Source organism: Rana temporaria, chromosome 1 (assembly GCF_905171775.1).
Source record: "Rana temporaria chromosome 1, aRanTem1.1, whole genome shotgun sequence".
NCBI lineage: Eukaryota > Metazoa > Chordata > Amphibia > Anura > Ranidae > Rana > Rana temporaria.
The window spans coordinates 37,178,200-37,193,699 of record NC_053489.1 but is presented as its reverse complement, the minus strand read 5'-3'; the positions used below and the strand labels follow the sequence as shown (position 1 = coordinate 37,193,699).

Sequence of the window (15,500 nt, the reverse complement as noted above, 5' to 3'; positions counted from 1 at the left end):
GCACCAGGTTTTAGTAAATCTCCTCCCGTGTGTCAGTGCTGCACTCCCATTATGGAAGCGTACATCGAAAGGTGACAATGACACCACTGCATTGTAGGCCATTGCTTGAGTATTGTCACCCTAGAACAGGACATGAAATTGACAGAGCAGTAACTCCATGGATGGAAGGTAAATTACATAGATTGATGAAGCACAAAAAAATGCTTAAAAGGGGCACAAGCAATTAATTCAAAATTTTAGGTCTACATACCTCTTTAACTGTACCCCCCATCCCAGTCTATAACTAACCTTTCCTTTGCTCCTCCACCACTCTGTTAAACACCGGGAGTCAAAGAAATCACTGAATATTTCAAGGTACGAAGGAGCATGTGACTCATTCCAAGTAGGATCAATCAGCGATGTAACGCAGGAACCTAATGCATCTTTTGGTAAAGAGGGCCAAGTTAATTGTACTCGTTGCTTTGCCTGTTGGCATAGTAAATGTTCACTTTCATGTCATAGGAGGTTATGATGCCCTAGCTGGATAATGTATTCAATGGACCCTCTGAAAGGCAAATCCTGCATAAATGGTGGCCACATGGCTGAAACAATTTTGCAACTGTATCTCGACAGAAGAGAACTCATAAAAATACTAGATTTACTTCCATTTGTAAGGTAGGGAATATTACTGACATGCAAGCCATTTATTTCACAGCTTTATTAACCCAAAGTAAACAGATATGTTTAAAATATTCCCCCTTCCACTGAAATAAAAATATACTTATCTGCATCAACCATCAATTATAATAAGGAAAACAAATGAAACGGGTAGGTTGGTTGAGATGTAAGCACCCCCGATGGAAGCATTATAAACAGTCACACACTGCGTACAACCTTAGGACATAACTCCACAAGCCTGGAGGCCATCAGAGGTTTCCACACATTATAGTGGATTGGTGGAGGAGAGCAGAGCAGTGAAGGTCAATGGCCCTCTCTCTCCATTAGCCAAGCCATCCGATAAAGAGCTATGTCTCTATTTGCAGCAAGCTGATCAACCGGAATCCATGGTGAAGAGTTGAATGTCCTGGGGATTCCAGTACAGGCCGATCCCAGAATTATATACCAAGGACCAGACGTAGGGGATGAAAAATTCCTCAGGCTGCTCCTCTTCCACGTATTTGAACTTCAGCTCAGGAAATTTCTGCGGAAAAACAAGACAGGTTATTGTGGAATTCAGCAAAATGGAAAAGAAAAAGTTAGTTACCTGGTAACTCTACTTCCAGGAATATTCCAGGACAGAACTGGGAGCAAACCTATCTGGCATGTGCTGTCCTGGAATACGACTTGGAAAAACAGTTTCAGGACAGTGGTGGTGTACAGAACCAGTATATGTGCTACAATAACCAGTCATAACTCTACCTGGTTTTAACAAAATACGCTAGCTGCCAGTCACTCCAATCTAAGGCCTCGTACACACGGACGGACTGTCTGATGAAAATGGTCCGCCCGACCGTTTTCATCGGACATGTCCGCTGCCGGATTTTGGTCTGATGGTTGTACACACCATCAAACCAAAATCCCAGCATACAGGATACGCAGTGACGTGGCCGCGCTGACACTGCGACGTGCGCGAACCCTGGAAGGTCAATGCTTCCACGCATGCGTCGAATCACTTTGACGCATGCGAGGGCTTTCGGCCGAGCAGACATGTCCGGTAAGTCGTACAGACGACCGAACATGTCCGACGGACAGGCTTCCAGCGGACATGTTTCTTAGCATGCTAAGAAACATTTGTCCGCTGGAAACCTGTCCGATCCGCCGGAAAATTGTCCAGTCGGACGTACAGACGATCGAACATGTCTGCTGAAACTGGTCTGCGGACCAGTTTCAGCAGACATGTTCGGTCGTGTGTACGAGGCCTAATAGACAACTGTAAAGCTGACCATACATGGGCTGAACAAATAAAACTGAACCGATTCTCCCATCCACACCCATTCAAGGTGGATGCAGGAATCCTGCCCGTTGTTCGATGCATTTTGACAGTCCAGTTAGCTGGACTCCTCCCCTCTCCGAATACACTGATCAGAGATGCAGCCAAAATATTGACTAGATTACTAATAGATTGACAAAGTTTTCCAGCAAGGCCGTTTGTGAGCAGTTGATCGACTGCTGTTGGACAGGACTGGCCAAAGAAGTACTGAAAATCGAACGGTCCTTGCTGAACCAGCCAAATTTCGATCCATCTATGGCCAGCTTAAAGCGGGAGTTCACCCATAAAAAATTTTTTACCCTTAGATTGATGCTCATTTTGTCTAGGGGAATCGGCTAGTTGTTTTAAAATCGAAGCTGTACTTACCGTTTTAGAGAGCGATCTTCTCCGCCACTTCCGGGTATGGTCTTCGGGACTGGGCGTTCCTATTTTGATTGACAGTCTTCCGACAGTCTTCCGACGGTCGCATCTATCGGGTCACGAGTAGCCAAAAGAAGCCGAAGGTCGGTGCGGCTCTATACTGCGCACCGACGTTCGGCTACTTTCAGAAAATCGTGACGCGATGGATGCGACTGTCGGAAGACTGTCAATCAAAATAGGAACGCCCAGTCCCGCAGCCCATACCCGGAAGCGGCGGAGAAGATGCATCTCTAAAACGGTAAGTACAGCTTCGATTTAAAAAAAACTAGCTGATTCCCCTAGACAAAATGAGCAGGAATCTAATCTTAACATTTTTTATTTCCGGGTGAACCTCCACTTTAAGGCCAGCCATACATGTGGCAATTTTACTGAGCGATCAAACTTTTGATTCCATGTTTGTTGAAATCATTAAAGCAATCAAAAAAGGAATAGAATTTACCATGATCGAATGTGGCAGGAAAAACAAGATTTCGTTCTTCAAGTTTGATGTAGTATTCCCTCCACTTCACAATTTTTCTTCTTGATTAAGGATGAGCTCCAGCGTTTTTGCATGGTACATGTGCAGAGCCCGCTAGGAAGTTTTCACGGCGCTGCGCTAATCACAGCCAGGGAGACATTGTCCCGATGCTCGGCTGCAGAGATCGGGAAATGTCTCCCTGGCTGTGATTAGCGCTGCGCAAACTTCCTGGCGGGCTCTGCACGTGTACCATGCGAACACGCTGGAGCTCATCCTTATTCTTGATTTAAATGGGTTTTCCACCTTTTTTTTAAGTTTATTAAAAGTCAGCAGCTACAAAAAGTGTAGCTGCTGACTTTTAATAAACAGACACTTACCTGCTCCACGGCTCCAGCGACGCGCAGGCCGGGGCTCCGCTCCTCGCCCCCCCTCGCCGGCCGGCGTCTTCATTCTTAGTGTGGGCACCCAGCAGTGACAGCTTTCGGCTTCACGGCCGGGCACCCACTGCGCATGTGCGAGCGGCAGTGCGCATGTGCGAGCGGCGCTGTCCGATTGGACAGGCGCTCGCCTACAGGGAGGGGCTGTGAAAAGGCGATTAAGCTAATCGCCTTTCCAGCCCCTCGGCGGAAGGAGGAAGTGGGACAGGAAGTCCCCTTTTCCTGAAGCCCCCACTCCCCCCCAAAAAAATGACATGCCAAATGTGGCATGTAAGGGGGCGAGGAGTATGTTAAGCGGAAGTTCCATTTTTAGGTGGAACTCCCCTTTAAGCTGTCAAAATATTGCTTACTACAGACATCCGATGGATTTTTTCGGCGGATAACCGATGAAGTTGACTTTCATCAGTCTTGCCTACACACCATCAGTCAAAAATCGGACCGTGCCAAAACGCGGTGATGTAAAACACGACACAGACGATCGTTTTTTTCTATTGTTTTTTTATCCATAGGAAAAATTTAAAACGTGTTCTATTTTTTTTCACCGATGGGGCCCATACACGATCGGTTTGTCCGATGAAAACGGTCTGTTTTCAACGGACAAACCGATCGTGTGTACAGGGCTTTAGTCACAGTTCTGGTCTGCATTATTTGGTTTTCGTGGGCCAGTAGTATCATTATTAGTCCACCTTAAATGGACAGAGGAGGTCCTCTTCAGTGTGTAAGGCAGGTGTGTGTATCTGAAGTTCAATCACCTTGGCTCATCTCATCTAGTCTAGTCTACAGATCACAGGCTTACATTTTCTACTTCTGATAAGAGAAAATTGTCCTTACATTCAGAAACAATGGATGAAAGCCTTTGAATTCTATAGAGCAGACAGTGCTTGCAGAAAAAAGGAAAAAACAGCATTGTGTAATGTTAAAAGCTATTCAGTGAATAGGAGAGAGCTTGGAGGACTGGTTAATGTGTGATGATTGCTAATAGGTTCCAGCTATTGCTGTTCACCACCTACACTACAAACACTGGTAAGTAATTCAATACGCCGATCATGAAAACTCCCAGTGTAGACAATGGCGCGATCATAGCCGCGTTGAATGATGCGTCTCTGTAGAATATTGTATTGTCAGTGAGAGCCAACCATTCAGAATAATGTAACAATGGCTCTTCCTTGGGAATCAAACATAATGGAGCCCCTCCTTGCTTCCCCACAGCAAAGAATAACCAACATTCATATGAGATTGTTCTATAACCTCGGCCAAGATCTTAAAGAGACCCTGTCACTAACATTATGAACTCCAGCAAGCTTTTAACTTCCTGAGGCCAATTGACAACACTACCTTTGCTGCACTAAAATCCCAAGCAGTGTTGTCAGCCCTCCAAAAGCTCTCCCCAGCTCAACAACAAATCACAAAAAAAAACATGAGGCCCTATTCACACGTGCCAAATAGGAGGCTGTTAGCGATTACATGCGGTAGAAAACGAGGAAAGATTTCCAGCGATTAGCAGCAGCCCTATTGAATGCCGTAGAAGGCTGACAGTAATTAACTTCAGCAGCTCGCATGTACCATATATACTCGAGTATAAGCCGAGGCACCTAATTTTACCACAAAAAACTGGGAAAACGTATTGACTCGAGTATAAGCCTAGGGTGTCCATCTGCGTGCCTCACTGTGCCCATGACTAGACTGACGTTTGAGGCCCCGTACACACGACCGGATCTGTCCGTTGGGATTTATCCGCGGATCAGTTCCAGCAGACAAATCCGGTCGTGTGTACGGCCTAGCGGACATTTTTTGGCGGACATTTGTCCAGCCGACCGTTTTTCAAGCGGATAAAAATTTCTTAGCATGCTAAGAAATCTATCCGCTGGAAACCTGTCCGTCGGACTTATCCGGTCATCTGTACAGACTCACCGGATAAGTCCGACCGATCCCCATCCCTCGCATGCGTCAAAGTGATTCGACGCATGCGTGCAAGTATTTACCTTCCAGGGTCGCGCACGTCGCCGCGTCATCGTCACGGCGACGGCGCGGCCACGTCACCACGTATGTTTTCCGCTGGGATTTTGATCTGATGGTGTGTACAGCCCATCAGATCAAAATCCGGAGCAGAAATGTCCGCTGGAAACGGTCCGGCCGACCGTTTTCATCGGATATCCGCTCGTGTGTACAGGGCCTTACATGGGAGTCTATAAAAGGGGCGTAGAGGAGAAATGGGGCTACATGTGTGCCAAGTTCCAGGTCCAGGGAACCTACGAATGGCCGGTACTGGGTCCCCAAAGTCACCAGAGAAATTACCATTTAACATGGGAGTCTATGGAAGGGGGGCCCGGCTTTGAAAAATCGGTGCTCCCCGGCCATAGGTCCCCCGGACAACAACCTTTGCACACTTGTAGAGGAAGAGTTTGGGGTCCAGGGGACCTAAGGCCAGCCAGTACGGGTCCCCAAAGTCCAGGAGATCAGGCACAAAAAGGTGACTCGAGTATAAGCCGAGGGGGGCATTTTCAGCACACAAAAAAATGTGCTGAAAAACTTGGTTTATACTCTAGTATATACGGTAATTGCTTACCTGCAAACGACCACCCCTGAACGAATTTGCTCATTGAGTGACCGCGATTAGCTGCGGGAACGGTCAGCCTCCTATTGCTTTCAAATGGGCTGCATTGCCGGAAACCTCTGCCGGGTTTCCAACATGTAATCAATAACAGCCCCAGTCTGCTGTCCAGTAGAGGAGAACTCAGCAGGGTGGACAACACCACTTGGAATTTCAATGAAGCAAGAACCACATAAGGTTAGGCATTCGCTGGATTTCAGGTATTTTCTGTACTTGTATTCGTTTTAAGAGTTAAAACATGAGGAAATGTGCATGTATGGCAGAGTTTTTTATTTTTAGCCCAGACATACCTTTTAAGAAAAACTATTTATTTTCATTTCTTTCTTTTTTTTCTGAAGCTCATCTAACCCGAAAGGATGCCACTGTCTATGGCAGAAAGAACTAGCGGTTATTTTGTGTCAGACTGACAGGGCAGCTTGGAAGCCTTTGATAATGGCCAGCGACGTTGATGAAGTAGAGCTAAGAGTTTTGGTTACACAGTCCTAGTGATGTGGACACGGCCTTGGCCAAGTTATAAGCTCACCTCATGCACGCTGTCAAACAGTAAAAGGTAATAGCGTTTGATCACAGGCAGATTGGAAGGAGCAGTCCTAGAATGAAAGGCTCTTTTAACCCAGTGCCAATCCACTAAGCCCAGGATCTGTAACCTGCAGCTATAAAACCTCACAAGTCCCGGCCAGCAGTTTGAAGTGGTTGGTGAGTGAAGGGCAGCAGTGTCCGTCTTGTGTGTGTGTAGTGACACAAGAGAGGCGCGGGGTGCCTGACTTAAGGAACGGCATCAATATGGAGACACACGGGAGCAAACTCATTCAACTGACACTGAATGCTATCACAGGTGCATTTAAAGGGACATGGTGTCTAAACACAGAGGCCCGGATTCACAGACAGCGGCGCACATTTATGCCGCCGTAGCGGAATTCACAAAGGACTTGCTCCCAAAACGGCGCTGGGTTTCCTAGGCGTAAGCCGGCGTAGGTGGAAGTGGGCGTGAGCCATGCAAATGAGGCGTGACGGCAAATGATGGGCCGAGCACCAGACAGATACGTATAATGAACGGCGCATTCGCCGTCCCGTGGACACATCCCAGTGCGCATGCTCAGAATCACGTCGGAACTACTCCCTAAGATACGTCGGATCACTGCCTACGGCGTGAACGTGACCTATGCCTAGTCATATTTACGTCCAACCTAAACTACGTAAAATACGCCGGCTTGTGTTCCCTGGTGCAGCCCTTTGCATGGATGCTGCCGAGTAACACCTCCTTTATGGGGCATAACGTTACGCCGGACGTATGACTTTACGCGCACGGGTCGGGCGGACGTACGTTCGTGAATCGCCGTATCTCCCTCATTTGCATATTTGAATAGAAAATCAATGGGAGCGCCACATGCGTCCAGCGTAAATATGCGCCCACTGTACGCCGGCGTAGGCAAGTTACGTCGGTGGGATGAAGCCTGTTGTTAGGCATATCTTAGTATGTGGGTCCGGCGCACAGATACGACGGCGCATATTTGCACTTACGCAGATACGTCGGCGCAAGTGCTTTGTGAATCCGGGCCAGAGAGTGCATATTTTCATTATTACTGTAAGATACCTGAATTACATTTTTGAAAGAACCTCCGTTTTCGAAAAGATTTCATGAATGCAAAGACACATCGTTTTGCTCGTCGAGTTCCTTGTGAAGCCGCCGAGGATCTCGCCGAACCAACTTTTCCCATTGACTAACGAGGAAATAGAGAACATGTTCTCTTTTTGGCCCGACGAGATCCTCGTCGGTTTCCTCGGCGAAAAGTGTACACACGACCGGTTTTCTCGGCAGAATACGTCTGCCATCGAGTGTGTACGGGGCCTTAGATTGGTCAGCCTAGGGGAGCCTGCAAAGATCACACAGCACAAACGTTCCAAAAAGTTTTGCCTCCCTTGTTGGCATTACCCTCATCATACTCTTACGGAGCTCTTAATATTTCCTCCCCCACGTGTCCCTTCCCCTGACTTCTCTGTCCAGATCAATGGAAACAGCCCGTTTCCACATACCAAGGTGCTAGGGGTAACCTTAGAATGTGAACTCTCCTTTCAGGCCCACATCCAATCCCTATCCAAATCATTCCGCCTTAGCCTACGCCAAATTTCTAGAACATCGCCCCTTTTTAACTAATGACATCACCAAGCTTCTAATTCACTCCCTGGTTATCTCTCACCTTAAAGGAGTTGTAAAGTAAAAACATTTTTCACCTTAATGCAATCTATGCATTAAGGTGAAAAAACATCTGATGCTGCCGCCCCCCCCGAGCCCCCGATATACTTACCTGACCGCTCGAAAGTCCCGTGCTCGGTCCTCTTTGCCGCTCAGCCTGGCCGCTGATTGGCTAGAGCGGATGCATTGACAGTAGCGCAGCCATTTGCTGGCGCTGCTCTCAATCATATCCAGTGACGCGGCGGGCCGAGGGGCGGGGCCGCAATTACTCACCACCATGCGAGCTCTCTCGCATGACTCTAGTCAGTACTTGCGGGGAGGACCAGAGACAGCCGCCGAGGGACCCCAGAAGACATGGATCGGGGCCACTCTGTGCAGACAAAGTGCACAGTGGAGGTAAGTATAACAAGTTTGTTATTTTAAAGGAAATTTTTTTGTTCCTTTAATCAATATAATATCTAGCCTCAACAATGAGAGCTCATAGGCAAGGCAGATGGGTGGCACTGGGCACTCAAGTGATGAAATCTCCCTGTTGAGTGAAGTTGGTGCTTGATTGAGCAATTCCACCACTAGCCAAAACTACAATGTCAGCTCTTGGTCAACTGACTCTTTAAAGTGGAACCATTTCCTTTAAATTTGGCAAGGTTAAGAAAAATTGGTTCCTATGGCTGTCTTTGTTCCCACAGTGGTGGTCATCTTTCGTCATTTCCTGTCCCAGTGGTATGGCAGAAAATGAGTGGAAATCCCACCTTTCATAATTGTAAATGGAATAACAGTCATCATAGGAAGATTCTCTCACCCCTTGCTGCAGTATCCACCCCCCCCCCCCCCACAATGAGAACACAGGGGTTCTAAACCTTCCCTGCTCCATTTAATTCTTCACTTGAAAGCCCAACTGAACTTTAGTCTAAATGAGCCAAATACATTCCTTGAATTCCTATAAAATGTATACACTGTACTAGAGGCAAAACGTCCTCATTATAGAGACCAGCGGAGGAAAACGAGACCACTTAAATCAGAGAGTGGTAAATTTCACATTTTCTATGTCGTTTCAAAATGTTCCCATTTGCATTTGGCCTTTAAGTTTAAATTTGCGAAATTTTCAAAAGTGCATTAAAACAAATGGCGTGCAAAGTCTTACAGTTCATTTTCTTTAGAAAGCAGCCACAGCCTGAGTAAAAAAAGCCTGTCCCTTGCCAGAAGCTACTGTAGACAGAAGGACCTTTGCTCTCTGTGTGAGAGCAGTGGTCTCTGTGAAGAGGTCCGATATGCCCCTGCTGAGTCAGAACCTTCCAATCAGCAGGGAGCATTAGCTTTGACGATTGCAGAGCTAAAGGTCTGACACGGCAGGGGGGCAGAGAGCAAAGGTCCCTCTTTGCTGCATGCTGGCAGAGGACAGACTTTTCTACTCTTTCGTTTTCAAAGCATTTCACAAAAAAAAAAAAAAACGTGTAATTGTGCTTTAACACATGGAGAAGGGGGCTTTATCAGGAAAGAGCCCCTTTTGGCCAAACGTTCAGTGGAGCATTTAGAACCTTTTCACACTGAAGCGCCGCTGTTTTTGCGGTGCTTTAGCTGCTTTTAGCGGCGCTTTTCGGGGCAGTTTTTTAAAGGTCACGCAACAACGTGATCGTACAAAAATAAACCACACCCGTTTTGTGTCGCTTTCAAATCGATTTTAACTGATTCAGCCCTGGAAGATTTTACCTCCTTCCTGACCAGAGCACTTTTTACAATTCGGCACTGCGTCGCTTTAACTGACAATTGCACGGCCGTGCGACGTGGCTCCCAAACAAAATTGGTGTCCTTTTTTCCCCACAAATAGAGCTTTCTTTTGGTGGTATTTGATTACCTCTGCGGTTTTCATTTAAAAAAAAAACCACAATATTTTTTACTTTTTGCTATAAATATCCAAATAAAAAAAAAAAACAAAAAAAAAAAGTTTTTTTCCCCTCAGTTTAGGCCGATATGTATTTTTCTACATATTTTTGGTAAAAAATAAAAATCGCAATAAGCGTATATTGAATGGTTTGCGCAAAAGTTATAGTGTCTACAAAACAGGGGATAGAATTATGGAATTTTTATTATTATTTTTTTACTAGTAATGGCGGCGATCTGCAAATTTTTAATTGGGACTGTGACATTATGGCGGACACATCGGACACTTTTGACCAATTTTTGGGACCATTGACAATTTTACAGTGCTAAAAAAATGCACCGATTACTGTTAAAATGTCACTTGCAGGGACGGGGTTAACACTAGGGGGCGATCAAGGGGTTTACGGTGTTCCCTCTCTGTGTTCTAACTAAAGGGGGAGTGGGACTTACTAGGGGAAATGACAGATCGCTGTTTATACGTTGTATGAATTCACGATCAGTAATTTCTCCCCTGAAAGAACCGGGATCTCTGTGTTTACACACAGAGATCCTGTTTACACACAGAGATCCTGGTTCTCGCTCTGCCACGAGCGATCGCGGGTGCCCGGCGGTCATCTCGCCCGCCGGGCACTCGCAACGGCTCTGGGGGCGTGCAGCGGGGCGCGTGCGCCCCTAGTGGCCACAGGGCGAAGCGACGTAACATAACGTTGTTTCGCCCAGCCGTGCCATGCTGCCGCAGTAAAACTACGGCGGCTGGTCGGCAAGTGGTTAAGGCGCTTCCGAAGTGCTGGCCATTCATTTCAATGGGCAGGGGCATTTTTGGAGCGCCTTTTACAGCCCTCCAAATCCGCACCAAAGATGCTGCTTGCAGGACTTTTTCTAACGTCCCGCACTCATGCAAATGAATGGGATGCAGTTTTCAGTCGCGTTTCAGGCCTCGTACACACGACCGAACATGTCCGCTGAAACTGGTCCGGCGGACCAGTTTCCGCGGACATGTTCGGTCGTGTGTACGGCCGACCGGACAATTTTCCGGCGGATCGGACAGTTTCCAGCGGACAAATGTTTCTTAGCATGCTAAGAAACATGTCCGCTTGAAGCCTGTCCGTCGGACATGTTCGGTCGTCTGTACGACTCACCGGACATGTCTGCTCGGCCGAAAGCCCTCGCATGCGTCAAAGTGATTCGAAGCATGCGTGGAAGCATTGACCTTCCAGGGTCGCGCACGTCGCCGCGTCATCGTCGCGGCCACGTCACCGCGTAACCTGTCCGCGCGGATTTCTGTTTGATGGTGTGTAGAACCATCAGACAGAAATCTCCAAGCGGACATGTCCAATGAAAACGGTCCGCGGACCATTTCATCGGACAGATCCGCTCGTGTGTACAAGGCCTCAGAGGCGATTTCTGTCGCTAAAAAGGGGCCTTAGAAAGAACATGGAAAACCTGAAATAGCTCTTACACAAAATGTACGAATTTCTGATTTAAGTGGTCTTGTTTTCCTCCGCTACTCCCTATAATGAGGAAGTTTTGCCTCTGGTAAGTGTATAAACTTTATAGGAATCCAGCTTTGATGACTCCGCTCGTCTCTTCCAGTTGGATCTGTATTCTCTTTTGCAACCCAGAGACGATAAAACGAAAAACAAACGCACCATCGACAGGCAGAGCAGAACATTGCGTGAGCTAAAAGCAGAAGGATAAGTCAGCGGTTTGGAAAGAGGTACAAAAAAAAAAAACGAGACGCTCCAAATGCTTCTCAGACTGTCTGCAGTTCCAACCACGTGACTTTATCAAAAAGCCACAGGAAGTCCTTGGAACAGATGTAAGGCTAAAGCGGCGAGAACGAACCTACCGCAAGCAGAATAAGCGGGCTTAGTGCTAGCTTTGCTTTCACTGGGTTGCTATATCAGAAAAGCAGATGCAGACTTCAAGCTCCCGAGTCCCGATCGTCAATATGCTAATAACACAATGACTTTATCCTGGGCGTTGTGGGGGGTCGTGGAAGCTGTGCCGAGGCTAGAGAACGGGGGTACATCTGCACAGCGTTATACATAGCTCATCCTCTAATATAATAAAACCTGTTCCGTGCCAAAGGATTGCGCACACGAGCACAAGAGTGGAGCTGTGGAAGGCTCAGGAGGGGTTTAAATGAAACCTCAGATTACAAGAGTGCATATTTTCTCTATTACTGTCCTGCGTCTGGCTCCACGGCACCAACGCACCATGACTGTCCTCTCTTTCCGTTTCATTTCTCTCTCGGCTCTGTCTCATGCCTGAATCATGTTGAAAACAACAACGAGAGTCACAAGCCGTTCAGGGCACCGCCAAACCAACGGCTCCACTGGAAGGGACACAAATATGCCAAATAGGAAAAGTGGATTCTGGGTAAATGGCAGTGAAATAGAGACAATAGTCACAGTTAAAATAACTATGATTGCTCCCTCCACGATCCTTAGGGACCTTCCTGCCATCCAATACACACTACTGCAAATTGCAGGCTTTTCCAGGCCTCACCATTAGGCCCCTTTCACATTGAGGCGTTTTTCATGCGGTACAGCACTAAAAAAAGCGCTGCTATACCGCATGAAAAAACCTGCCCTGTAGTGTTCAATATGAAAGCCCGAAGGCTTTCACACTGAAGCGGTGCGCTAGCAGGAGCGCTCCAAAAGTCCTGCTGGCCGCATCTTTACCGCGGTATAGGAGCGGTGTGTTCACCGCTCCTATACCGTGCCTTCCCATTGAAATCAATGGGAAAGCGCGGTTATACCGCCCACAACGCGGGCGGTATTAACAATTTTTCGTCCGCTAGCGGGGGTTAAAACCTCACCGCTAGCGCCCGAATATCGCGGTAAATACGACGGTATAGCCGCGCTACGAATAGCGTGGCTATACCGTCACCACGGCTGCACGCCTCAATGTGAAAGCAGCCTAACTCGTGAAACTTTAGTGACACAACAAACACAACCATTTTCTAATTTTTTTAGTCTTGATTGGTCAGCTAGAAAGCGGAGAGCCCCCCCCCCCGCAAGGATAGCTACCAAGAACCCTTTGAAATAAATGTCAGGCCTCAGGAAACCTCTGGTAGAATGAATTAGAAGGGGGCAAGTGATAAGAATGCTTCCTTCATTGGTGGTCAGTGGGAAAGATTTTCCCCTTACAGTGATAATCAGAATGCCACCCTTGCAGACCGCTTAGAAATATCTGGGATCTGAAGGTATGTAGATGTTCTGTCGATTTGTGCCCTTCCGTGTGCGGAACGGAAGGGCACTCCAGCTGATTTCCCGATCAGCCGGAGTGACGTCACCACAGCATATATAGCATGAGGCTTTTTTCAACAGGAGATACCATTTGACAAACACAACTAAATGCTATGCAAACAGCGGAGGGACACCGTATTTGTTATATTGTGTCTTGCTGTCACGCCGCGGCTTTACAGCATGCTCAAGGTCTGGTTTTGTCTGTGTTGCAGGGCAGGTTGTGGGTGTGTTGAACTGCAGATTTTGCCTGTGTCTAAAGGCGGGTTGCAACAGACAAAACCCGCCCCTTCAACACAGAAAAAACCCACCCCTTCAACATAGATAAAACCCGCCCCTTCAACACAGACAAAACCCGCCCCTTCAACACAGAAAAAACCCACCCCTTCAACATAGATAAAACCCGCCCCTTCAACACAGACAAAACCCGCCCCTTCAACACAGAAAAGACCCACCCCTTCAACATAGATAAAACCCGCCCCTTCAACACAGACAAAACCCGCCCCTTCAACACAGAAAAGACCCACCCCTTCAACATAGATAAAACCCGCCCCTTCAACACAGACAAAACCCGCCCCTTCAACACAGAAAAGACCCACCCCTTCAACACAGAAAAAACCCGCCTCTTCAACACAGACAAAACCCGCCACTTCAACACAGACAAAACCTGCCCCTTCAACACAGACAAAACCCACCCCTTCAACACAGATAAAACCCGCCCCTTCAACACAGACAAAACCCACCCCTTCAACACAGATAAAACCCGCCCCTTCAACACAGATAAAACCCGCCCCTTCAACACAGATAAAACCCGCCCCTTCAACACAGATAAAACCCGCCCCTTCAACACAGATAAAACCCGCCCCTTCAACACAGATAAAACCCGCCCCTTCAACACAGATAAAACCCGCCCCTTCAACACAGATAAAACCCGCCCCTTCAACACAGAAAATACTCGCCCCTTCAACACAGACAAAACCCGCCCCTTCAACACAGACAAAACCTGCCCCTTCAAAACACCCACAACCAGCCCCTTCAAAACACCCACAACCAGCCCCTTCAAAACACCCACAACCAGCCCCTTCAAAAGACCCACAACCCGCCCCTTCAAAACACCCACAACCCGCCCCTTCAAAACACCCACAACCCGCCCCTTCAAAACACCGACAACCCGCCCCTTCAAAACACCCACAACCAGCCCCTTCAAAACACCCACAACCAGCCCCTTCAAAACACCCACAACCCGCCCCTTCAAAACACCCACAACCAGCCCCTTCAAAACACCCACAACCCGCCCCTTCAAAACACCCACAACCCGCCCCTTCAAAACACCCACAACCCGCCCCTTCAAAACACCCACAACCCGCCCCCTCAACACACCCACAACCCGCCCCCTCAACACACCCACAACCGCCCCTTCAAAACACCCACAACCGGCCCCCTCAACACACCCACAACCCCCCCCTTCAAAACACCCACAACCAGCCCCTTCAAAACACCCACAACCCGCCCCTTCAAAACACCCACAACCAGCCCATTCAAAACACCCACAACCCGCCCCTTCAAAACACCGACAACCCGCCCCTTCAAAACACCCACAACCCGCCCCCTCAACACACCCACAACCCGCCCCCTCAACACACCCACAACCCGCCCCCTCAACACACCCACAACCGGCCCCCTCAACACACCCACAACCGGCCCCCTCAACACACCCACAACCGGCCCCCTCAACACACCCACAACCCCCCCCTCAACACACCCACAACCCCCCCCCTCAAAACACCCACAAACCGCCCCTGCAAAACACCCACAACCTGCCCCGCAACACACCCACAACCTGCCCTGCAATAGCGAGGCACAATCTGACATCTACGGTATCCCTCCGCTCTATGCGTAGCTTTCTATTGTGCCCGTGATATGGTATCTCCTATCAAAAAAATCCTCCTACGATGCGCGGGCACTTTTCGACTAAGGGCAAAATCGATAGCACACAGGCACCAATGGACTGGAGGTCAATCAGTCACAGCTCAAGGAACCCCTAGCAACCTCTGGAGGAACCATGGTTGAGAAAGACTGTGTTAGGGTAATGCTGGCAGTCTGACATTATTATGGTGTTGTTAGTCATGCTTGGGCTTTAATGCAACTATGGGCTATATAACTTTACAGTTATGAAATGTCACCCTATAGGAGTTGCTTAAAAGGTCGCTTTGTGTAAAGGACATCCCACTGCAACATATGGAAGAGGCAAGTCTGCAGACAAAAGTCCAAATACGAGTCCCA

At 48.0% G+C, this 15,500-nt stretch overlaps 1 protein-coding gene across 2 annotated transcripts in view; it reads right to left on the bottom strand.

Annotated features, from left to right (window-relative positions):
• Positions 1 to 668: 668 nt before the first annotated feature.
• The window catches only part of DYM (dymeclin), a 546,263-nt gene continuing 531,431 nt past the window's right edge, over positions 669 to 15,500 (bottom strand). For both annotated transcript variants that reach the window (XM_040336503.1, XM_040336511.1), the window contains one exon: positions 669 to 1,180. In XM_040336503.1, the coding sequence (XP_040192437.1) occupies positions 1,031 to 1,180 (150 nt within the window). In that variant the 3' untranslated portion in view covers positions 669 to 1,030. The remainder of the gene's footprint in view (positions 1,181 to 15,500) is intronic.